Source organism: Saccostrea echinata, unplaced genomic scaffold, assembly GCF_033153115.1.
Source record: "Saccostrea echinata isolate AGI-Se365-2 ecotype Australia unplaced genomic scaffold, CSIRO_AGI_Sech_v1 ptg000022l, whole genome shotgun sequence".
NCBI lineage: Eukaryota > Metazoa > Mollusca > Bivalvia > Ostreida > Ostreidae > Saccostrea > Saccostrea echinata.
The window spans coordinates 19,447,110-19,474,201 of NW_026889771.1; the positions used below are offsets into that span (position 1 = coordinate 19,447,110).

General features: G+C 35.3%; 1 protein-coding gene across 1 annotated transcript in view; it reads left to right on the forward strand.

Annotated features, from left to right (window-relative positions):
- The window catches only part of LOC133191008 (protein bicaudal C homolog 1-like), a 524,664-nt gene that overhangs the window by 436,468 nt on the left and 61,104 nt on the right, over positions 1–27,092 (forward strand). Inside the window, exon 16 of the mRNA XM_061326674.1 lies at positions 14,279–14,396. Within this exon, the coding sequence (XP_061182658.1) occupies positions 14,279–14,396 (118 nt within the window). The remainder of the gene's footprint in view (positions 1–14,278; positions 14,397–27,092) is intronic.

The window sequence follows — 27,092 nt, forward strand, 5'->3', positions numbered from 1 at the left end:
AAATTCTGTGTAGTATAGTATGCAAATTTAAGGATTATACAATGGCAGAATCTGGGCTACCAGTCTTTCCTAAATTTCCTGTCCATGCTGAGGGAGCCATAGGTACACGTTGGAGGAAATGGGTACAACGTCTGGAGAACTTATTCGTTGGAATGAAAATTACAGACAATAAGAGAAGACGCGCTCTATTACTCCATTACGCCGGCGAAGAAGTCTATGATATTTTCGACACATTGTCAGATACTGGGAATGAGGAAAATTATGACCAAGTCAAAGATGCGTTAAAAAACTACTTTGAGCCGAAAGTAAATAAGGAATATGAGAGGTATGTTTTCCGACAAACAAAGCAATCAGAAGGTGAAACAGTGGACACATACCATACCCGCTTGAGACAACTCACCACAAAATGTGAATTTGGAGACAATGATAGTGAAATCAAGTCTCAAATCATACAGAGCTGTACTTCATCAAAACTAAGAAGAAAAGCGCTCAGTGAAGATATGACATTAAATAAGCTGTTAGAAACTGCGAGAACTCTAGAACTGGCAGAAAAACAAGCATCAGGAATTGAAAACAATAATAGTTCCAGTGTGAACAAGATACACCATAAAAGGACAGGACAAAGAACTTCTCAGTGGAAACCAAGACAGAACTCGGAACCAAAAGCGCAAGGTAGGCAAAGTTCTAAGTGTTATAACTGTGGTGGTCAATTTCATCTTAAAACAAAATGCCCAGCACATGGACAGTCCTTAATAACTGTGGCAAGAAAAATCATTTCGCTGCCGTTTGCAAATCAAAACCCCAGTTTAAAGGAAAACACGTCAAACAGATTCAAGGCTTTGAGGAAGATGACGAATATGTATTCAGCGTCAAAAACAAATCCACTAAGCAACCAAAGTCAAATGTCGTGCTAAATGGCCAAAAGTTTCAAATGTTGATAGATACAGGATCCAGTGTAAATATTTTGGATGAAACCACATTTTCCAAACTCCATCCAAAACCTGACTTGCGAAAGTCAAGTACCAAGATTTTTGCTTATGGCTGCAAAAACGACTTGAGAACACTAGGATTTTTCGTTACAATCATCGAAACTAAATCCCAAATAGCTGCTGGAAAATTCTATTTGCTCAAAGGAAAATCGGGTGTACTTCTAGGATACGAAAGTGCCGTGGAGTTAGGTATAATTCCGACAATCAATCACTTGTCAACAGATGTGGGTGAAATGTGTGACGAGTTTGCAGACCTGTTTCAAGGAATCGGAAAGATAAAAGATGTAAAGGTAAAAATTCATGTCGATGAGAGTGTCAAACCAACTGTTCAGCCACACCGACGGATACCCTTTCATTTACGGAAAAAAGTAGAAGCAGAATTAAAAAGGCTTGAAGAACTCGACATCATCGAGAAAGTAGAAGGCCCTACACCCTGGGTTTCACCAATCGTTGTAGCACCAAAACCGAAAAAGCCGGACGAAATAAGAATGTGCGTGGATATGCGGTTACCAAATAAGGCGATCCAAAGGACAAGACACATCACACCTACCGTGGATGACATCATTCATGATTTAAATGGAGCCAAAATATTCTCAAAATTAGACATGAATGCAGGATACCACCAAATCGAATTAGAAGAGCAGTCAAGGTATATAACAACATTCACGACTCACGTAGGACTGCGCAGATACAAACGACTCAATTTTGGAATTTCATCAGCTGCCGAAATTTTCCAAGAGACTGTCAGCGAATCACTTCAAGGTCTACAAGGAGTCAAGAATATGAGTGATGACATCATTGTATATGGAGAGACACAAGAGCAACATGATATGCGTCTAAGAAAAGTTATGGAACAACTGAGAGAGCGTAACATAACACTAAACCGACCTAAATGTGAATTCAACAAACAAAAGTTATCATTTTTTGGCTACATATTCTCTGCAGATGGCATATCGGCTGACCCTGCTAAAGTTCAATCAATCAAGTCAGCAAAAAGTCCGACAAATACAAGTGAAGTGAAAAGTTTTCTCGGGATGACAAATTACTTGTCTGGATTCATAAAGGATTATTCAACAGTTACGCAACCAATACGAATGCTGACACAAAAGAATATGAATTGGAAGTGGGAGACAAAACAGCAATTGGCTTTTGAAAAGCTAAAAGAATCGCTTACTAGTGACACCGTTATGTCATATTATGATCAGAATAAATCTACTGAAATTGTTGTTGATGCAAGCCCAGTTGGACTTGGAGCTATCCTTTCCCAGGAAGGAAAAATTGTTCCGTACGCAAGCAGATCACTTACCCAGGTAGAACAACGTTATTCGCAAACGGAGAGAGAAGCTTTAGCTATTGTGTGGAGCTGTGAACATTTTCACTTATACATATATGGATCCAGATTTACTTTAGTTACTGATCACAAGCCACTAGAAAGCATATTCAACAATCCTAAATCAAAACCGCCTGCAAGGATTGAAAGATGGCATTTGCGTTTACAAGCTTATGATGTTCAAGTCAGGTATAAACGAGGAATTGACAACCCAGCTGATTATATGTCCAGACATCCAAATCAACAAACCAATGGGTCAAAAGAAGAGAAAATAGGAGAAGAATTTGTCAACTTCGTTGCGCAATATGCAGTTCCAAAAACTGTTACTTTGAAGGAAATAGCGGAAGGAACGTTGAATGACGCCAATTTACAGAAGGCAATTCATAACATGAGGACTGGAAAATGGCAAAATAAATCTGAAAATGTGTCCATGCAGTCATTTTTCAAACTAAGAAACGAACTGTGCATTGGCAAATATGAGGACATAGAAATTCTTCTAAGAGGTTCTAGACTTGTGATTCCATCATCCTTACAGAGGAAAATAGTCGATATAGCTCACGAGGGACATCAAGGCATTGTTAAGACGAAACAGTTGCTGAGAGAAAAGGTTTGGTTTCCTGGAATCGACTTGATGGTGGAAAATCTTTGTAAATCTTGTATCCCATGTCTAGCGTCTGTTCCCGCAAATAACATAGAGCCTTTGAAAATGTCAAAATTACCAGACAAACCATGGGAAGAAGTAAGTGTAGATTATTGTGGTCCATTCCCATCTGGAGAATATCTACTTGTAGTAATTGATGATTACTCGAGATATCAAGAGATGGAAATCGTGCATTCAACTTCAGCTAAGTCAACTATGACGAAATTAGATAAGATCTTCTCAACTCATGGAATTCCGGACATTGTAAAAACAGATAATGGTCCCCCGTTTCAATGTCATGAATTCAAGGAATTTTCGAAATATATGGGATTCACACACCGTAAAATTACACTGTTATGGCCGAGGGCAAACGGAGAAGTTGAAAGATTTATGCGGACTATAGGAAAAGTAGTCAAAACATCAGATGCGGAGAGTCGCAATTGGAAACAGGATATCTTCCGATTTCTTCGGAATTACCGAGCGACGCCCCACTCGACAACAAAAGTCCCACCTGCGAAAGCATTATTCGGGAGGAATATAAAAGTTCGACTTCCAGAAAATCCACACATTCAACGAAAAACAGGAAGACAGAAATATGGAAACAAGATAGAAAGCGAAAACAACAGATGAAATATTACACAGATAAAAAGAATAACGCCAAACAATAATATTTGAAGAAAGGCGACGAAGTTATTGTAAAACAAAAGAAACACAATAAACTTTCTACGCCTTATGAAATTGAGCCTTTAGAAATTATAGCCAAGAAGGGATCAATGATAACAGCAACAAACAACAACAAAACTGTCACCAGAAACTCGAGCTCATTTAAAGAGGTAAAACCTGCAGAGCCGATTGATCATCAAAGTAATGACGTAGAAATAAACAACACAGAGCCGAACGCACCAGATGTGAAATCCTCAGATGACCTATCAAGCCCGCCGACTCTGCGATACAACTTGAGACAACATATTAATCCTCCGAAATACCTTGATGATTATGTTGCAAAGTGAAAAACAACAAGTTGTGCTGAGAGGCATAATAATCCTCTGGCTTGTTTTGAGTAGTATAGTTTTGTGTTATTGTATCAATTAGATCTGTGAAAATGTTGTGAGTGACTGATTTTCATTTTAAAACAAAACAAACATTTTATATGCATTTTGGACAGTATAAATATCAGTGACAATTTTATATTGAAAGACTTTGACAAATAAAGTATTTACATTTTTTTAATTTCATAAGCATCAATTTCATGATCAAGATTTAAATTCAAAGGAAAGGAGGGATGTAATGTTCATTAAAACCATTCATATTGAAATCATTATCTATAATTGAATCTGACAGCTAGCCATAAAGTGCTTACACTGTTTATGTTTCTGAAGCTAAAGCCAACGTTGTTTATATTATGAATTGAAAAGCATGGGAAAGTTTTACTCTGTGTGAAAGTTTAGTCAGAATAAAAGTAGCATTAGAACCAATCACACGTGTTATCTTATGCTTCATAATAAGCAACTTTACAATCCTTAAAGGCAATATCAAAGTATTTCAAATAAACAGAGGCTTAGAATCATCAAACTTTGTCAGTTGATGCATCATTTGGTCCTTGGGGTATTTCAACCAAAAAGTAGATCACCATGACCAATTTTTGGAATTCATTGCTGTGTTTAAGTATTTTAGATAGTAACTGGCTTAGACTCCTCAAAGTTTGTCATTTGATGCAAGAACACAAGAACAACAAAGCCATCATTAGTCTGTTTAATGTAGAAAATATCCTGGTAATTATATCCAAATCATAACCCCTGGGTAAAGTGGGGCAATCTCAGTTTTACGAGGGTTGTCCCAAAAAGTCATAGACAGGGAAAATAATTTTGTTTTTCTTTGTTGAATTAAATTTCTGTACATTGGCGCATGAAAGCAAATGTAACTTACGTCTCTTATAATGACATGATGATTTTTAAGTATACTAGCTGTCCCGTGTGTTTAACATTCATCTCTTAAGCTTCTCATTATTTTTTCAAGTGGAAAACCACTGTTGACTGAGAGACTCAGTAAAACTAACCAATGTCCATAGTTCTATCTTTAATCAGATCCAAATTTCAGTCCTCAAAAGGTCGCCTTACATTGTACATATAGGTAGCAGAGAATACACAAAGTTTGACATTAATAGTGACCCATAACGTTCCTCACCGTTTGAATTTAACAGTATTCTACTTCTTGTAGGCGTAACTATTTTTGGTACGGTGGTAAAAACTGTCCTAGAATCTCTTATTAATACCATTTTTAAAAAGCTTCTCTACTAGCGTTCTAGTGTGTTATGAAACTTCTGTATCATTTTTTCCATTTTTGAAGTGGACAAACCACATTTGAAGCAATTTTATTACATCCCCATGCGCCGCTAGGGTGTTTGACAACGGCATTTACAGCAAACTCAATTCTAACAACATTTTGAAAATAACAACACCAATCCTCTGTCTCTGATGCCATTTATGTGAATATTTCATACTAAGATTACTGATATATAAATTTGAGTTTGATGTTTTACATATTACCAGAGAAACAAATACAATTGGAATAGTTACATGAGTAAATTATTCCGGATTTTTTTCGTGCGTCGACAAACCATATCGGCCTTCCTATGAATCGTCATAATATTATTACTGTTAAAGATATATGATTAAAAATGTACTTTTTTATGGAACATTGAATAAATTATGGCTATGCAAAATTTGGTTAGTATTGGTCGAATGTTTACAAAGTTATAAACATTGTCTATGACTTTTTGGGACAACCCTCATACATAAGAATATGAAAAAAAATCTTTAAAAGTCTTTTCTCAAAAACAGCAAGGCCATGATTAGTCATTTTTAGGTCACCTGAGTCACTCAAGTGACCTATTGCTATCCGTTTTTGTCCAGCGTCGTGCGAAGTGCAATGTGCGTTAACATTTCAACATTTTCAGCTTCTTCTCTGAAACCGCTCAACCAATTTCAACCAAATTTGGCATATAGCATGTTTGAGTGAAGGGGAACAAAAATGTGAATTTCACGGTCCCTGCCCCTCTGGGGCATGAGGAGTGGGGTTAAAACCACCAAAATTAATGCAATCTTTAAAAATCTTCTTCTTTACTCCTGGACACCAAGCAGTCAAACTGTTTGCATGATTGTAATAAGCATTGAGCCCTCTACAAAAATTGTGAAATTCATGGCCCCTGGGTCAGGGGTTCTGGTGCTAGGCTGGGGCTATATAGATCATATAGTGAAAGTGCATTATTTCTTTGAAAATCTTCTTCTCTGCTCCTGGGTATTATTTAAACAATGAAATATATGGAGATAACGAACATTATTCAAGCTCAAAAGTCCATTAAACAATACAAAATAGGAGCAGAGCAAACACAGACCTCCAAACATCAGAGGTGGGATCAGGTGCCATGAAGGAGTGAGCATCCCCTGTCACACCCGCCGTGTGCTCCTTGTCATGATCGGGAAATAATGGAAAAATCCATCGACAATTCAGTGTGTAAATAATGGCCTAACAATTAGTATGAAAAACGTCGGTCAGCATTTGACTCAATGATTAATTGCATTTGCTGACAAGGTCATTGTATCGACCATAGAACTTACGAAATGATGACTTTAAATGAGACAGCTGATAGTCTTGTTTCATCAACTATGTCAAAAATTTACCTCATTTTAGAAATTGTACATACGTAGAGCATGCTCTTGCGTATCGAATCAACTGAGAGATATATACCCCGTATGCAGGTGATGAAGGTATATTGCTGCATAAGTAAGGGAAGTTGACAATTGAAAAGTTAAAGTCGTCATGTTTTATCATAAAGCTTTGTTGTTAGATTACCATTAACGTCTTTTTCAAGTAAAATATCCAAATATGAAACAGATGTGTCAGACTCTGTGGTATCTTTTATCTCAAGCTCACCAGGATATATCGTATCGACATAAGAATGGAAATAGCCATTGTTAATTGACAATACGTTGTCAATATATCTAAATGTCGAATTGAATGCCACAGCAAGTGTTTTCTTCTTTTCACGTACAAGATTTTGGACAAATTCTGCTTCATATGAATACAAAAAAAGGTCTGCTAATAACGGGGCGCAATTGGTACCCTTGGGAATTCCAATAGATTGTTGGAAGACCTGGTCTCCAAAAACCACATACTAGATATTGTCAATCAGAAATTCAAGCATCTTTTTAATGTCAACTTCAGAGTATTTGTGTGTACAATCAGAATGTTTTTTAACAAAATAATTTTGCAAATGACCAATGACAAGGTAAGTATATTTACGAGTTCCTTTTTTATTGAAAAAGCAGCTGTCAATAATATTAAAAAGCCTGGACTTTAATTTATCGTGGGGAATGGTTGTGTATAAAGTTGAAAAGTCATAAGTTTTTAAGCTGTTGATTTTGGTAAAATCTTGTATTTCAAATTTTCCAAAAGTTCCTTGGAATTTTTAAGTATCCACATCCGATTTACACCACTTCTCGAATATATTGTTGCACAGTACTCTTGAAGTTTCTCCTTCACCACTGTTAATAGCTTAGTGAGGAGTAAAGATAGAGGCTTGGTTTAACATTTACTGGAACCCACTAGGCCATCATTAAAAATATCTTTGTTTCCCCTAACCCGACCCTTAAATCTCAAGTTGGGTAGGTAGGTAGATAAATTATTTTTTTTTCTGACAGCAGTTTTGAAAATACATTCTGAAAAATTGAATAACATCTTTATTAGTAAGAAATAACAAAAGAAACCGATTTTTAAACCGAATATCATACAAATGAAGCAACACGTATGGTGCATTAATTCACAAATATTATTCATTTGAACTTGTGAAATATCTCAGGCCAGCGTAAATTTATTGAAATCGAATATTTACAAAAAGACAAGATTCGTAAATACATGTACTCAACCATCGGACATCCGAGTATATTTTTTATTTTTCAAACCTACTATCATCTTCGAGTTCTTACACAAACAAAATGTCAAGGGCCTCGAGTGGAGCAGTGATTCTAGTGTTTCGTTTTGGAGTCACAACGTAATTCAGGAGCTTATTCTGAATCACAGGTCCCGACGTGGGACATGGAGACTGGTCAGTGGAATGAGACTGTAAAAAACCTAGGTCCAGTGTCGCAGTATACATGTAGATGTTGGCACGAAAAAGATCACTTACTGATGCTTAATGATCAATGGTCATAAGTACCGAGTAAAAGTCTAAATTAGGAGCCCTCCACCAGAAAGGTGTTCAAATGTTGTCGCCCCAACAATTTTTAAAGGTATATTTTAAAGCAAAGAAACAACCTCTTTTCAAGGGCCTAACTAAAGAAAAATACACTGTACGTCTCAGGAGTCAATTTTAAAGATTTCAACACTATTTGGAAAGAATGTACATGTATAAACAATATTTAACCTAACCAAACCATATCTAAAATGATAAAAGTTTCATATATCTAATGTTATAGTAACAAAGTTTACCCTAGAAATAAAAGGAATGAAGAAACGACATCTGAATTATATTTATCAAGATAAAATAATTATGCAAAGACATGTTTACAACTCCTCTGGCCCTATATAGTAAAAATAGGATAAATAGGAACTGCTTATTAGATTGAAACAAATGAAATGCAGTAAAATTTATTGATATGCATACACAAGGTGGGCCCCTCATCTGCTCATGAGGCAGCTAGGTTTTGCCATGCTTACTACTATGTTACTACGTACATTATTTTTAGAAGACACATTTGTAAATACCATCTTAACACTCCTTACTCATGGTTTGACTTTTCAAAAATTATGAAATTGATGGCCCGGGGGGGGGGGGGGGGGGGGGGGGGGGGGCGGGGGCTCTATTGATAATATAGTGAAAAAGCATAATTTCTTTGATAATATAGTGAAAATGCATTATTTCTGTGTAATAATCCTGTGTGCCCCTTAGTGTTGATAAACAAAGTGCAAAGTTGTGATGAACAATTGTGCTTCTTAGAATTTTTTTTTATATTGTGGTCCCAGGTTTTGGAGTTTCGGGGGGGGGGGGGGGGGGGCTATATTGATAATATAGTGAAAATGTGTTAATTCTTTGAAATTCTTGAACTAAGTGCATAGTTATGATGATGAGGGTACCTCTACCAAATTTGTGAATTTCATGACCCTGGGACATGGGTTTTAGTGCTAGGATAGAGCTGTGTTGAATCTGTAGTGAAAATGCATTATTTCTTTGAAAAATCTTCTCTGCTCCTTGGCAGATTGAAGGCAAACAGAATAAAAGTAAGAATATTTTTACCAGATTTTTTAACATCAGGACCATTTGGTCAAGTGTTCTGGTCCTGACCAGGGCTCTATTAATTTGTATTCTACTAAGAGAAGTTATTCCCCTTTGCCATTCACTTCTCATAATTAATCACTGTAAATAATGTATTTGAAAGTCAATAGACTAAGAGAATTATGCAAAAAATGATATTGTATAATACAAAAAGTACTTTCATAGTTTTAATGATCAGGTAGACTTGTAAATAATAAATAAATCAAAATGAGACAAAAATAACTTATCTCATTAAATGTTCTTCAAAGACCAAGAGAGGCCAATGTGAGAGGTCACAATATGGGATTAAAAGTGGTACAAGAACTAATACATTGTAATTTGTTACTTGTCTGCTTTGCGATAGTGATAAATGGGGGATATAGATTAGAATTTAATTTATGAGTTGTTACTGAATACTAGATAATTATTTCATTGATCCTGATCATCCTGTTTCTCTTGCTTTTGGGCAACAAAGCTTCATCTATCAGTTTATTTTATACTTTATGGATCCTTTAATTTGTTGTATTATACCAGGGTTCGACATTCGTCAAAATTTGGTCTCGCCATTTGGGCAACCTTGGTACTGATTTCAGGTTGCCCGAATGAATTTCAGGTCGCCCGAACAAAATATCAAATGAAACAAAAATGTGCAATTGTTAAAAATTTGTTAAGATAACAGAAGTTGTGCTTTTGTATTATAAAATGTAAACCAGACATTTATGGAATGCCAAAAGCTGTAATGTATAATCTCACCTCACATATTGACACAAAATAAAGTTTCTAGTTTAAAACATTCATTTTCACTTACCATAAAGGCCTAAAAAAAAAAAGGGGGGGGGGTCAAACATCCCTGGACTGAATTAACCAGATGTGATGTTTACAGTGGACACCCAACATGGCTGTACGAACATCAGAAAGTTGTGGGGGGGAATACTATATGTTACAAAAATGATCATTACTCTTTATATTTATGGTGATTGTTGACTAGGTTGACATATTTTATATCTCAAATAAAACTTAATTTAATACTTTTGGTAAAAATTATATCAGCTGATTGATCAAACACAGATTTGGCAGAAAAAAAATCCATGAGGCGGGTTACAGGAAACAGTGTTTTCAAGGCCTTGTAAAGTTTATTTTAAAATATTAAACATCATAGTTGAATATTCCCAACTCGTCCCAGGTCATCATTTGGGCGAGCCAGACTGAAAATCAGGTCGTCAAAAATCATCACAGGATGGAAATGACAAGGTGACGAGCATGAATGTCGAACCCTGTTATACTCAGGTGACTGTTAAGGCCCTTGGGCCTCTTGTTATATAGAAGCATCTGTAGGTCGTGTAGATTCATTTTTGTTTAAATGTTGACAATTGAGGGTAAGGTAGGGCAACAATTTTACATAGGAATATATTTAAGGAAAATATCTTCTGATAAAGAACAGAAGAGCCATAGTAACTCAGGTGAGCATTGTGGCTCATGGGCCTGTTGTTAAAGTATGTTGCATTAATTGGACATTCCGCAGTTGAAGCTATATACGAGGGTTGATCCAAAAATTTGTGGAATTTCTTTATATTTTATTTTTTTTAATGAAGGTGATTGAAAATTACAGGTGAAAATATATACACTTGTTAAATTTTCTTAATAAAAAATATTTTAAAAATTCATGATTTTTACACTTTGGCAGTTGCCATAGAAGTGAACGTTTGAAAATGTGGGGGAGACATTTCTTTGTTCATTATATCATTTCTAATTTTAGGTCACCTGAGTCATTCAGGTGACCTATTGCTAACCGTTTTTGTCTGTCATTGTGCGTTGTGTGTTAACATTTGAACATTTTTAGCTTCTTCTCTGAAACAGCTTAACCAATTTCAATCAAATTTGGCATATAGCATCTATGGGTAAAGGGGAACTAAAATTTTGAATTTTATGGTCCCAGGTGGCACCCTGGGGCTTGAGGGGTGTGGCTAAAACCACCAAAATTAATGCAATCTTTAAAAATCTTCTTCTTTACTCCTGGACATCAAGCAGTCAAACTGTTGGCATGATTGTAATAAGTAATGAGCTCTCTACCAAAATTGTGAAATTCATGGCCCCAGGGCCGGGGGTTCTGGTGCTAGGGTGGGACTATATAGATCATATAGTGAAAGTGCATTATTTCTTTGAAAATCTTCTTCTCTGCTCCTGGGTATTAAAAAACTAACTAAGTACATGTACATAGTTATGAAGAGCAAGAGTGTCTCTTTCAAAATTGTGAATTTCATGGCCCCAGGGTCAGGGGTTCTGGTGTTAGGATGGGGCTCTATTGATTATATAGTGAAAATGCATTAATTCTTTGAAAATCTTCTTCTCTGCTCCTGGGTATTAAATAAACTTAGTAAGTACATAGTTATGATGAGCAAGAGTGCCTTTTCCAAAATTATAAATTTCATGGCCCCAGGATCAGGGGTTCTGATGTAAGAGCGGGGCGCTATTGATTATATAGGGAAAACACATTAATTCTTTGAAAATCTTCTCTGTTCCTGGGTATTAAACAAACTAACTAAGTATAAAGTTATGATGAAAAGAGTGCCTCATCCAAAATTGTGAATTCCATGGCCCCTGGGTCAGAGGTTCTGGTGTTAGGATGAGACTCTATTGATTATATAGTGAAAATACATTAATTCATTGAAAATCTTCTCTGCTCCTGGGTAGTAATTAAATAAACTAAGAAAATATTTATGAGCATGGCTGCCTTTTCAGAAATTGTGAATTTCATGGCCCCTGGGTCAGGCTTTTAGGTGTTAGCTAGCTAGGGTAGGGCTCTATTGATTATATAGTGAAAATGCATTAATTCTTTGAAAATCATCTCTGCTCCTGGGTGTTAAATAAACTAACTTAGTGCATGGTTATAATTAGCTTGGTTGCCTCTACCAGAATTGTGAATTTCATGGCCCCTGGGTCAGGGGTTCTGGTGTTAGGGCGGGGCTGTATTGATAGATATAGTGAAAATGCATTAATTCTTTGAAAATATTCTTCTCTTCTCCTGGATATTAAATAAACTAAGTATACAGGTATGAAGAGCAAGGCTGCCTCTTCAGAAATTATGAATTTCATGGCCCAGGGGTTCTGGTGTTAGGGCGGGGTTCTATTGTTTATATAGGGAACTGCATGCATTAATTCTTTCAAAATCTTCTTCTCTGCTCCTGGGTATTATTCACACAAAGGAAGTGCATGGCTATGGTAAGGAAGAATGCCTCTTCCAAAATTGTGAAATTCATGGCCCCTTGGTCAGGGGCTCTGGTGAAAGGTAGGGGCTCTATTGACTGTGCAGTGAAAATGCACAATTTCTTTTAAAATATTTTTTCTACTACTGGTTATAAAGCAAAGAAACAAGTGTATAGTTATAATGAGCAAGGGTGCTTCTTCCAGAATTGTGAGTTCATGGCCCCTGGGTCAGATGCTCTGGTGTAAGGGTGGGGCTTTATTTATTTAATAATATGTATAGTGAAAATGCATTTCTTTGAAAATCTTTTATGCTTCTTGGCATTTTTTAGGCAAACAGAGTAAAAGTTTTAATATGCAAGGGTATTTTTACCAGAATTTTGAACACCTGGACCACTTAGTCAAGTGTTCTGGTCCTGGCCAGGGCTCTTGCTGAGCAAATTTATTCCCCTTTGCCATTCACCTTTGATAATTAATTACTGTTAATAATGTATTTGAAAGGTTAATAGAAAAAGAGAATTATGCAAGAATATTTATTGTAAAATACAAAAAGTACTTTCATAGTTTTAATGATCAGGTAGACTTGGAAATACTAGATGAATACAAATGAGACAAAAATAACATATCTTTTTAAATGTTCTTTAAAAGCCAAGAGAGGCCAATGTGAGAAGTAATAATATGGAGATAAAAAATAGACATTTTGTTAATAGTCTGCATGGTAATTGTGATAAATTGGGGACAGATAGATACTAGACCAATTATTTTGTTGATCCTAATCATACTATTTTTCTTGCTTTTTGGGCAACAAAGCTTCATTTATCAGTTTATGGATCCTCTAAATTTTTTGTATTGTACTCAGGTGACCATTGGGCCTCTTGTTGAAATTCACTGTGAAAAAAAATGCGCTAAGTGTGATATAAAACGAAAGTGATGTCATAATTACAATTGCTTGAACTTTTATAAATCTTTGTGTGAAAGTTTTATCAATTTTACTGGATATTTAGTTTTTCCATTGATGATTTGTTGATCATCATGACATCGTTAGATGATGTTGAAAGTCGGTCAGTTAATCAGTTTTGTGAACACTCCGACTTTGACACATATACTAGTGATACAGGCAGACCAAAAGTACAGTAAGCAACTGGTTTTCAATTGGTGTAAAAAAATTTAGGGAAAATAGAGCTTCCAATGATAATGAAAGGTCTAGCCGCGTATTGAAAGGTCTTTCTTTCCTCGTAGACAAATTGAGAGCCTTAATGGACGTGGACCGCCGACGTACTGTGCTTGACATTGCCACTGTAATTGGAACATCATATGGAATGACAAAGTGTTTTTTGAAAAATGATCGTAATATGATGAAAGTGGGTGCTAGATGGGTACCCAGACTTTCCTTGAAGGCAGATATGGAGAAAAAAATGCAGTGATCTTTAATATTTCTAAGAAGATTTGAACGTTAGGGTGCGATGTTCCTAGAATGTGACGTGACATACCTAAGTTGAAGTTACATCATAGTTTTCCCCAGATCTTAGAACTCTCCATGTTAAGAAAGCTTGTATGACCTTAATGGTAATTGGAATGTGGTGAAATTTTTTCAGTATTGTTGCATTATGGCTCTACTTTATAGATATGTCTTTTGTTTGCTTTAATCACATCACAATAAAATTTTAGAATGAAATTTCAAGAACTTCTGGATCAACCCTCGTATATTTTGGATGCAGAATGCATGAAATGACCAGTTAGACTGAGGATACATAAAATTGATTAACAAAGACTTTTAATTATATATATTTTTATATATATATGTACAGAATCCTAATGAAAATGAAGAATTGGATATAGATCCATGGGATAATTCCAGTCCTGGCTTGATTGGAAGCAAACCAATGAATTTGGCTCCTGGAGAATATCCAAGCCCTCGCAAAAAATGTATGTACACTTTTTTTTCTTAAGGACAGATGATACAAACAAACTTTTATCAAAAATTTTCAAAATAACAACTTAAGTCATGTTTATATAAGTAAAGTAAATAAGTGTAACTGCATATATAGATTTTCATTTTTCATTCAAAGTTTCACAATAATTGGATTTAAAGTGACAAAGAGTTGATAGATTAATTAATAAGGATTGTTACAGAAAGGTGGGATTTTGAACATCATGGAAAGTTTACAATTTCCTTATATTTTAGAAATTTATTATTCTAATCGCTTACAACCAAAATAGGTCAAAACATATATACCAATCCAGACATCCATTTTTTTGTTTGTATCACCTGTCCTTAACAGTTAGTTACTTAACACAATCCAAGAGTCATGTTTTAGATTAAGAAAGGTCATTTTCATATGTGCGAAACAAAACACAATTTATTATGTAAAAAATTTGTTTAATCAATTCTTGCACTTCGCAATATTAATATTTTAGTGTTTCTTTCTAAGCCAACTATGAAATTGATTTGAATGCCATTTTTAGTCCCCTACCGATGAAACCGGAGGGGACTATAGGTTTCCTCTGAGTCTGTCCGTCCGTCTGTCCCTCTGTCTGTCTGTCAGTCTGTCCCACTTGATTTTCCGCACTTTTTTCTTTATGCTTTTGAGAATTGATTTGAAACTTGCTATGTACCTTTATAGTGATAAACTACAGATCAAGTTTGAATTTTATCATGTTTAACCAAAAGGTTCCAGAGTAAACTAGATGCTGTCATGAGACAGTAATACCCGCACTAAGGTGTTTGCCTCTAAATGTACACTCCTTCATATTGGGCTTACCAAAGAAAAGTCAAAATAATTCTACAATTTACACAGTACATGTTTCGTAAAATTGAGCATAAAATGCTCAGGTGACCATGTGACCTATGAGCCTCTTATAGCTATTTCCTTTACTTAATTCATTACCAGCCTGAAATAACAGATTTTAATTAATGATGTAAAATAGGTTTTGATAAAAGGGGGGATATAAATTTTTGGCCCATAATTGAACATTTTAAATTTATTTTCTCAACAACAAATAATACTACTTTAATACAAAGCAGTTTTAATGAATTTATCAAAATGTGCAAACTTTTTTTTAGTATTTGATTAGGCAAAAACCTTCTTGAAAAGCCAAACCCAATCAATTTTGTCACCCCCCCCCCCCCAACACACACACACAATTTGCCTGTTTTTGGAAATAGGCCTAGATGGCAAAGTTATGTTAAAACATCGTTTGTTATGATAATTCAAAATTTGTTCTTGTACTGTACATGTATGTGAACACCTTTTTGAAAATTTCTACATCACATTGGGCTTGCGTCACCCAACTAGTACTAGTTTTACCATTATTATTTTTAGATGGTGCAATCATTACATGTATATCAGTAGGAATTAATTCATTTTATGTTTTAATTGGATTATATTTCATGAAGTTGATAGGACCTATAATAGTCGGTAAGTACAAGTTTAAGTATAGATTGGGGTAAAATAAACCGAAATGCAAATGGTTAGGTTAAAGTTTAGAAAGGATCAAAGATCATCGGATGCCACAAGAGACGAATTTCACATTCTGAAGAGTTATCTCCCGTTGTCGACATTACATTCAGTTACATGCACAGATTCAGGAATTTTTTTTCGGGGGAGGGGGGGGGTCCATACCTCAATCAAAAAAATTTCCAGCCCCCAATTTCCTGAGAAGCAAAAAAAACCAAACAAACAAAAAAAAATAGATGCTGTCATAAGACAGTAATACCCGCACTAATGTGTTTGCCTCTAAATGCAGGCACGTATCATTGGGGGGGGGGGGGAACAGAGGGGGCCTGCCCCCCTTTTTTTTCGAAACATAACTTTTTACTATTGAAAATTTTCTTGAAAGGGTTGTTTCCCCCCACCCCCTCCCCCACTTTTTGTTGCATTATAGTCAAATAAAGGTAATGTAGTAGTGTACATATAAAATTGGGGTACTGAAAGAAGTTGGAACCCACCCCCACCCCACCCCACGAAATAGGATATTTGAGTATTTTGAGTTTTGGGGGTTTGGCTGCTCACTTTTTAAGCTTCATATGTATAACTTCGTACCAACTTAACAGGGGTCCGTGTTTTCGGGGGGGGGGGGGGGGGGTCCAAGGTCACTTTTAATTGTTTTCGTATATAGGTTCCGGACCCCCCCCCCCCCCCCCCCGATTCGCGCATGCAAATATTTCATTACCAGTCTGATATTACCTAATAATGTAAATTCTGATAAAGAGAGAATTTTTGAAAGATTTGTGTAAAAAAGGGGGGTGGTTAATTTTCTACCTATAATTGGAACTTCTTGAATTTATTGTCAAAACAACAAATATTGTTAATTTAGTGCATAGCTTTTTTGATGAACTTAAAAAAATAGATGCCAAAATTACAACTTGTGCAAATTTTTATCAGTATTTGGGTAGGACTTGGAGAACCCCTTTCCAAATCTTGACCCAATCAACTTTGTCAAAAATCAACCCCCACCCACGATTCACCCGTTTTCCTGTCATATTTCGAATAGATTTAACATAAACTTATGAAAAAAAAAATTGTATGTAATTATATTATAAATTTTACAAATGTACACCTTTTTGGAAAATTTCTAAACTCGTGCGTGGAATTATGTCACACTGCGAGAACTACCTTTACCGTTATCATTATTGTCTTGCACATGGTGTAAGTACATCATTACCACAGGGATTATTAATATTTAGTGTGTGTTTTAAATTGATTTATTATTCTATCAACTTAACAGTACCTATAACAGGCGGTAAGTACATTATGAATATATTATTTTAAACGTTTAGTATAGAACGGGGTTTGTTTGTTGTTTAACATCCTTCTCGAGAATTTTTCGCTCATATGGAGACGCCATCACCTATGGTCGACACTTAGGGCCATTGAACATCGAGAGATCTTTTTTGTGCCAACAACTAGGGACCTCAGTTTATACAGTCTCATCCGAAGAACTGGTCTCCACGTCCCGCGGTGGATTCGAACCCGCAACTTAAGGATCAACTCCTTACTCCACCACTCTAGAGCAGACGTTCTAACCACTGCGCCACACGGGCGACTAGAACGGGGTAAAATAATCGGAAATGAAAATGGTTAGGGGCCTATAGGTGGAAAAGGGTCAAAGATCATTGGAATGTCACAATTATACAAATTATACAAGGCAAGTCCCTGGGGTCATTCCACTCAATCTTTGGAACCAGAAACAATAAATTAGCTGTCATTAGAGCAAAACCCCTTAAGTCATCTTTGTATTATAACACACTAAATAGGATATATGGGATCATGACCCCCCAGAGGTCATTCCCAACCCCTAAAACTTCAAATGATCATATACATTGTATCTTGAAAATGGTCGAAAACTCTCCCCTTAACCATATATAATATTGTCCCTCGAGTCATTATTCATTAAATGGTATAAAGGTTTTGACCCCTTGAAGTCATCCTCATCCTGAAACTGGAAATGATCACAATATGACCTGCGTCAAAAGTGTGTTAGTGAAAATCTGCTTGACATTTTATTCAGGACCCCCTAGGGTCAGTCAATCCTCCTAGAATTAGAAAATGAAAATCATTCAAAGACCCATCATTATACTTTGTGTACATGTACATTTTTGTATTATTCACAATTTATTTTATACCAAAACAAGTTAAAAATAATTTGTATAAATAAACAAGCCTGGGGCCCAGGGAAGGGGGAAAAGGGGAAGGAGTTATGTCTGCATGGTCTAAAATGTTGAAAACTCCTAAAATTTGTGAAGATTAACCCGTCTGTTTCCCACTTGTCATCATTATTCACTGATCTTCCCACAACATACATGTGACTTTATTAAATCAATAGATCATGGACGTTTTTGGTCATATGCCTAGCTCTCCCTTCAATCAGGACTGGTGATATAAATATTTTAAGAATGATTAAGAATAAAAACAGGTCTTGCACAATCTCCTAAAATTGATTAAGCTCTGTAGTTGAATTAGCTATACTGGTATAGCTTGGTTTTGCTATTCAAAACACTTTGATTTAGCTATTTAATCATACTTTTTTTTAATGTACATTTTTATCAATATAGATAAAAGTTGCACTATGTTGACATAGGTATAAATTTTAAACTTTCACCTTTGAGTTTTCTGAAAGCAATGCATGAAGGAAAATTGCTTTTCAAAAATTGTCTCCTGAGAATTTGCTATCATAGATATATATATTTTGCATGGGGCTATATACCTGGAGTAATCTCTCTCCCTCTAACATCTACTTGAGTCAAAATTAAAGTGGAATTATAAGACATTTTTTTTAATTGATGACTTTTTAGGATTTTACACTAATTCATACTGCAGCAAGAATGTTATCCCTCCCAGAAAAAAATAAGTTTACTCACTGTCTTGTTTTTGATCTATATCTATAATTACAAAAGAACACAGCCAGAATCCTTTTAATGTGGTTTGTTACAAATTTCACTTGGAACTCCTATTAATTTGCTCAAGATCAGTATTTTCAGTAGGCAGAAATGAACTTGATCAATTATGCTTGAAAAGTACTCACTGTGAACAATCAGCTGACTTGTTGAAGACAGGTAAACATACCCCTCAGGGTAGAATTATCATACAAAGGCCTGTACAAAATTGAAATCATAATTACATCATCATTATCTTAGTTAAAATAAGAAGAAACACACTAGAGGTGTGATGAAATATTTAGAAACACAAAGAGTTTTATTTCTCATGCAAAATATTCTATCTTGTGTAAAACAATTGTTCAAATGAAGGGCCAAACCTTCTTTTAAGGGGAGATAAGAATGAGTGAAAATTTAATGTTATTTCAAATATCTTCTTCTGAAGAACCACTGGGCCAGAAAAGTTTAAAATTATGTGAAACTTCATTACTTAGTGTAGATTCAACTTTGTCCAAATCATGACCTTCAGGGGTAGGGTGTGGCCACAATAGGGGATCAAAGTTTTGTAAACATGGGAATGTACAGTAAAACACGCTTATAACAAAGTGCCTGGGACGGACGATTTAGCTTTGTTCTAAGTGTAATTGCTTATATCCATTAAATTTACAATATATTTTAAAGTCACGGGGAATGAAAATCGCTTTGCTGTAAGTGTCAATTCATTATAGACTTGTTTCGCTATAAGCATGCTCTACTGTATAAGAAAAAAATTCCTTCTCAAGAACCACTAGGCAAGAAAAGTTGAATCTTATGTGAAAGTTTCATTACATAATGTAGAAAAAAATTTGTTCTTTCAAAACTACTCCTCCTACAGGTTTGATGCAACAAGTAGGCTATACTAGTCTACATATCGTTTTTGTCAGTTTTCTTCTTCAATCAAATTTTGTCCGAGCCTTAACTAGACAACCCTTTGACATTAAGACTTCAAACTTGAAACATGGAGAGGTGGTAAGGAATTGGGGTTGAGGTTTCTTAGGGGTGCTGGCTAAGGGTGTACTTGCTGGACCTTCCGTAGGACGCTTCCCCAGGACTGGAGTGGTGTCCTTGCCTTTTGGAGTTCTCTGAAGGGATGGAACTGCATCCTTCATCAAGTCTTTGCGGCCGACAGATACTCCCATCGATTCAAGGATCCTGTACTTGGCGGGGTAGGCATCCTCAGAAAAGTGCATGGAACATAGCACAGAATACTTCGATTGGCCTTTCCAGTTCTTCCTCGTATGATGAACAAATGAAGTCCATTGGCGCAGAACTGCTGGTCTGTCAAACGGAAAGTAGTGAAGGCTGACACCGTCTGTCTTCATTAGGCTACATCCACCAGCCACACATCGTCTCCCACCTCTGTAATCAGCAACAGGAGTATCCTCCAACATGGTCCACTTATGGCGTGGTAAAACTCAGTCAAATATTTACATCAGATTAAACTAGCACTACTAAACTGAAACTAAGATCTAATGCTACGATACTACGAAACGGAAGTCCAATTAAATCGTCTAAAACCCTAAATAAACACAAAATACGGCAGAGCGATAAGTCCTTGTGTACTTTCCTCTTATTCAAAATGGCGATCGTGTTCATGTAGTGATGTCACAGGATATACTGGTGCCCAAAACCGCGCGTTTCGAAAAACCGTTCAGGTGTGAAACTGAGTTTTCCCGGAATATCTTCGCTATAAGTGAATGGATTTTGATGAAATTTTCGGAGCTATTATTTTTTAAAGATTTCTTCAATATGAAAAAACCGTTCACGGTAGCTCAGTCGGTAGAGCGCTCGCTCCGTGATCGGGAGGTCGTGAGTTCGAATCTCGGCCGCGACAGACCTAAGTCGAAAAAAATAGGTAGCAACTGTTCCTTCACCATGCGCTCGGCACTCAGAAGTGAAAGTTGCGGGTCCTTCGGATGAGACCTTAAAAACCGAGGCCCTGTGTCACGGCAGGCGTTGGCACGATAAAGATCCCTCACTGCTCAATGGCCCTGAGTGCCGAGTAAAGGTCAAAATTTGAAGCCCTTCACCGGTATATGGTGACGTCTCTATATGAGTGAAAAATTCTCGAATGGGACATAAAACAATATACAATCAATCAATCATACAATCAATATGAAAAAACATCGAGTGCCATTGCATATATCCTTTAACTAGACAACCATTTGACATTAAGACTTCAAACTTGAAACATGGAGAGGTGGTATGGAATTGGGGTTGAGGCCACCAAACTTTTTTTTTACCTTGACCTTACAATAAGGTCAAGGTAAATCTTTACATAAAAATATAGTCCAGGCTATAACCTGAGAACCCTTTGACATCAGGATTTCAAATTTGTAACATATATTAATAGAAAAAAGACATTTACAAAAGATGCACTGAACTAAAATTTTGACCTTGACTCCTTTCTTCATTCAAGGTCAAATTGAGAAAAACACCTCCAAACCATAACTTAAGAACCTTATGACATTAAAACTTCAATCTTGGAACATGGAGAGGTGGTATTGAGAAAGGGTGCATGCAAACAAAATTTTTTACCTTGTTTTTATGCCCCGCCATGAATATGGCTGGTGCATAACTGCATATACTGTTTGTCATGTCCGTCTTCCGTCCTTTCATCCTTCCGTCTGTCTTTCTGTCAAGCTTTGCATTTAGCTCTGTTTAAAGTTCAGTTTCAAAGAAACTACCAAATATATTTTTATCAAACTTCATATGCTGATAGATATTCATGAGAGCTATGTAACTGCATCAACATTTTTTGACCTTGACCTTTCCTTTGACCTTGACCTCACTTTTCTTAAATGTGTTTAGCTCAGTTTTAAAGATACCATTCAAGATAGTGTAATTAAACTTCTCACGTTGATACGTACTGATCTAAGTTATTCAACTGCATCAACATTATTTGACCTTGACCTTTCCTTTGACCTTGACCTCACTTTTCTTAAATTAGTGTTTAGCTCAGTTTTAAAGATACCATTCAAAATAGTGTAATTAAACTTCTTACGTTGATACATACTGATGTAATCTATTCAACTGCATCAATATTTTTTGACATTGACATTTCCTTTGACCTTGACCTCACTTTTCTTAAATTAGAGTTTAGCTCAATGTTAAAGGTACCATTCAAGAAAGTGTAATCATACTTTATATGTTGATACATACTGATGTAAGCTATTCAACTGAATCAACATTTTTTTGACCTTGACCTTTCCTTTGACCTTGACCTCACTTTTCTTAAATTAGTATTTAGTTCAGTTTTCATGTAATCATTCAAGATATTTAAATCAAACTTCATATGATGATACATACTAATGAGAGCTATTCAACTGCATCAATATTTTTTGACTTTGACCTTTCCTTTAACCTTGACCTCACTTTTCTTAAATTTGTGTCAAAATTCATAAATGGGAATATACACTTAATTTGATCGCCGAAATATGGCTGAAATATTGCCGCCTAGGCATTAAACAATAATAATCAATCATAATCAATCAAAAGATGATTAGGCTGTTGTGTAAAATGTTGGAGGAGTTCTGGGAACCAGGGTCTTTTTATATTTAAAAAACATCATTTTTCGACCCCCATTTTACCCCCAGGGTGAAAATGAAAATTCTGAAACCTTATTGCACAACTACAGGACACCACTAACCATCTCCCAAAAGATGATTAGGCTACTGTGTAAAATGTAAAAAGAGTTCAGGGAACCAGGGGCTTTTTGCATAAAAAACATCATTTTTCAACCCCCATTTGACCCCCAGGGTGAAAATGAAAATTCCGAAACCTTACTGCACATCTACATGACACCACCAACCACCTCCCAAAAGATGATTAGGCTACTGTGTAAAATGTAAGAGGAGTTCAGGGAACCAGGGGCTTTTTGCATAAAAAACGTCATTTTTCGACCCCCATTTGACCCCCAGGGTGAAAATGAAAATTCCGAAACCTTACTGCACATCTACAGGACACCACTAACCATCTCCCAAAAGATGATTAGGCTACTGTGTAAAATGTAAGAGGAGTTTGAGAAAGAAGAGTGTGACAGACGGACGGATGGACAGACGGACGGACGGACAGACATGAGTAACAACAATATACCCGAACTTTCTTTAGAAAGTGCGGGTATAATCACTTTTAAACATTCCTCTGTTTTTATAATAGTTCAAGATCGGGTTCGTGCTGCACTATATTAATGTTACAAAACGAGGTTGTCAGGTTTAAAATTATTGATTTCAAAGTTTCTAGGTAGCTTTATAGTGACAAACTATAGATCAAGTTTGAATTCTGTCACGTTTGACCAACAGGTGCTAGAGTAAATCAGTTTTAAGCATTCCTCTTTTTTATAATCGGGTTCACGATGGGGTTCGTGCTGCACTAAAATGTTCCAAAAACGAGGTTGTCGATTGTTACAGAAGACGGTAAAGTAATATTGTGCATTGTTTTCAGCGATTCCTACCAGCGAATACTTAATATACTGTATAGGGGGAAAATAATTCGTGGTGTTAATATTCGCTATATTCACGGTGTTAATAAATCTGTGAATTCAAGAAACAGTGAATAAGTTTTAAATATTAAATCTCAATGTTTTGTGCGGAAATTTGAGAATATACTACGATCGGTATACAGGCCCATAGGAAGCAATTTCAGTTTGGGGGGCACAGTCCTACATTTTTCAGTTGACAGTTGAGGGGGCACTACCAAAAATTTCCTGAAAGCAAAAAAAAAAAAAAAAAAAAAAAAAAAGGTTATCAACTACCAAAAATTCCTTCGCCATGGTATATATACATGTACGTACAATACATGGTCATTCAGTAATTATGAGTAGTACTTTTGTCATACAATTAACTTAATTATCACGCTTTACTTTAATTCAAATAAGCAGTTAATAACCTGTATTTATTGTTAAAAAGCTGTTAATAGCTATACATGTTTCATCAATCAAAACACTTGGGACATGGATTTTGATCACCCGTGCGTAACGTTACCATGTGTATTTGCTACCTGCATTAGCATTATGCATATTAGTTTTAATTGAAATTTTGGATTAAAAAAAATATCATCGAATAACTATCGAACTTGCTGAAGATATGGAAAGATATAATTACGTCTACCTACATAAATATATTTATTAGCGTCCAGTTCTTTTTTTTTGCTGCGATGTGTTATACCTTCGGAAATATGTGTACACATGCACTCATTGTAAAAGCATATAGGAAAGTCATTTGACGTTTATAGTAAAAAAAAATTAAATAAGGGCACTTTTTTGATTAATCATTAATAAACTACCATATCTAAACATTTTATATAAACCTACCCTTTTGATCGTGAAGTGAATACATAACGCTGATAAATGTCGTTTCTAGCTATACTATGAATTACACGGATAAGGACAAGGGAGGTAACTTTTATTATATACCGATTCCGCAAATTCAACAAACTGCGATTGTGTCTGAGGAGAGAAAAACGTGAAAATTACAACCCGTGAAATTAATCCCCCATACAGTACTTGGCCAAATAGTACCAGCTGCAGTAAAGACTAAATATTTTTCCTGATTTGAATTGTTTTTTTATATCCTATTTATTTATAAGTTAAAGGCAGAGATTTTTTACTGGGTGGTGAATGCCAGGTTAGGGAAAACGATCGAGTAACATAAGCAATTGTCATGTTATTCATACATTATGTGATTTTAGTCAAACACGTCTTTGTAAGACATATTTCATTCCAACATTTCATTCATAAACAAGTAATCCGAGATGTGCATATTTGGGGGGGTGGGGAGGGGGGGGGTGCAGTTATCATATACAGGGTCTTATAAAATGACATCCTAAAAAGAAAAGGGATATCGGTGGGGGACATGTATTGCTTATGCAATACTCTTAGAATGCTTGTTGTGTATAGTCATGCATAGAACTGTACACAGACAAATGCATGTTATTGTGAAGTCACATGGCATGGCAGAAATGTAAAAAAGAAATATAATGATAAAGGGCTGGAAAAAATACAAATATTGGGTGTATTTTTGTTGGTTATAAATCATTAAAATGTTAATTTAAGGAATTGTTATTCAGTTTGTGAATCACACAAACTTGTACACATAGGCATATTTTTCATGAAGCACACTTGCAACAAAAATTTCTTAATTGAAACTTTAAGTCACATATGCATGATATATGGCATATTTTTTATAAGTTCAGACTAACTAAAATTAAAAAGATCTTTCTATTTGTTTTATTACTTTATATAAAGATAGGACTTTCCTGTAAATTACACAATCTAAATCAATCACATTTCAAAGATATTCAAAATTTAAAACAATAACCAATTTATTTACCGACTCTGCAATTAAATAACAGACACAGTTTAAAGTCAATTTAACTATGGAAACGTGAGGTTATTCAAGTTAAATAACATATATCATGTTTATCTACACTCAATCTCATGTTTTTATTTTTTAGCTCAGATATAACATATATAGCTTTAATGGGTATTCAATTTACCTATAAAAATAGAATACCATATATACTCGCCTGTAAGTTGGTTTTTTGGGAGTTAATTTTTGGTTAAAAACTCTACGTCCGACTTATAGGTGAGTCATCAAAAGCTTAGTATTTTTCTGGACGACGCGACGAAACGTAGTATTTTTTACATAACTTCGACGATTATCGTTGAGAAATGTCTGGACGTGTCATATTATTTATGTATTCTAAGATTATATATTAAGTACAAGTATTTACATGTTTAATTGATTTTATTTTGATCTCAAGTGTATATTATTTATTTGATTAATTATTAACAAAAATATTCCTTGAACTAACTAATGACTTACTGTAAATCTATCGTTTATCGGTAAAATTGAATTGCGAACCTGATATAATACATATCATATCAGCATAAATGTATAATTATATGAACCGTCTGCAATTTTTTTGACAACAGATATAATATTCTTAAAAAATAATTCAGAATATTAATATGGAGTCTATTATAACTCGATTGTTTATGAAAATGCATTCCTGTGTGTGGTAGACAAATTTCTCGGGGCGCGTGCCACTAAATAAACACGGTGTCAGGTAAGGGGTACAGGTAATTAAGAGACAATAATTGCTAATAATAGATCAAACATAGCGTTATTTAAAACTATAGATATGGCTTGGACATTGAGCACCTCCTGATTAAATATCATCAAAATGTTGCTAGACTCGTTACATAGTTCATCACCATGCCAAAGAGACCGAGATCTGCCTATGATCGAGAATATAAATATACAAGACAAGGGATTTAACGCTTAAACAAAACAGTATAAAAAGAAAATGAAAATGGTAGTGGTTTGGTTTGTTGAAAGATGAAAATATTAATTACCGATGTCATATCCTAACGTATTATTTGAACACAGGTAAATACATTAGAGTATTGATATGAAATTTATAAGAGAAGGAAAAAAGAGAGATAAAATATCGGTGTAATTTCTCAAAATATTATTTGAAACACGTTAAAACATTAGAGCATTTATTTGAAATTGACCACCGATCCTGGCAAAAAGTTGTACCGACTTATAGGTGGGTCAATGGCAAATCCCTCCAAAACAACCTAAAAAATCACAACCAACTTATAGGCGGACCCACTTATAGGCGAGTATATACAGTAAATAGAAAGCATGAATAAGGTTTTACATTTACAAAACAAGTACAGTTTGTTTAAAACTTAGATTGCACTTTGTAATGTTACGTTGATAAGAAAATTTTAGGTACAAGTTAATTGTGTATGGTACGAATGTTTTAGTTATTGCATTTCAGTCCGTGTGGGCTCTTGTTGTTTTACATTTGTTTGTTACATTGTTTTGACTGTTTTGGAGCCTATCAAAGTGCAAGTTTATTCTTTTATCAGTATAATTGATGAGATCATTGCATGTATTTGATAATATGTCATGATCTATAGCGATCTAGGACTGTAGTTAGGGAGAACATGAGGGATGCTGGATATCAGCAAGATCTTCAGCATACCAGGGACTATTATGACCAACCCTTGAATATGCTTGTGCAGCATAGGATCCCTGGAACTACAAGCAATTACACTACAAAGAAGAGCAGCATGTTTTGCCACAAAGAATTGTGATGATCACCATCCAGGCTGCATCAGCCAGATAAAGATCTTCACTGGGAACGATTACAGATTAGAAGATTAAAAATCAGACTTGTCTTTTTACAAGATC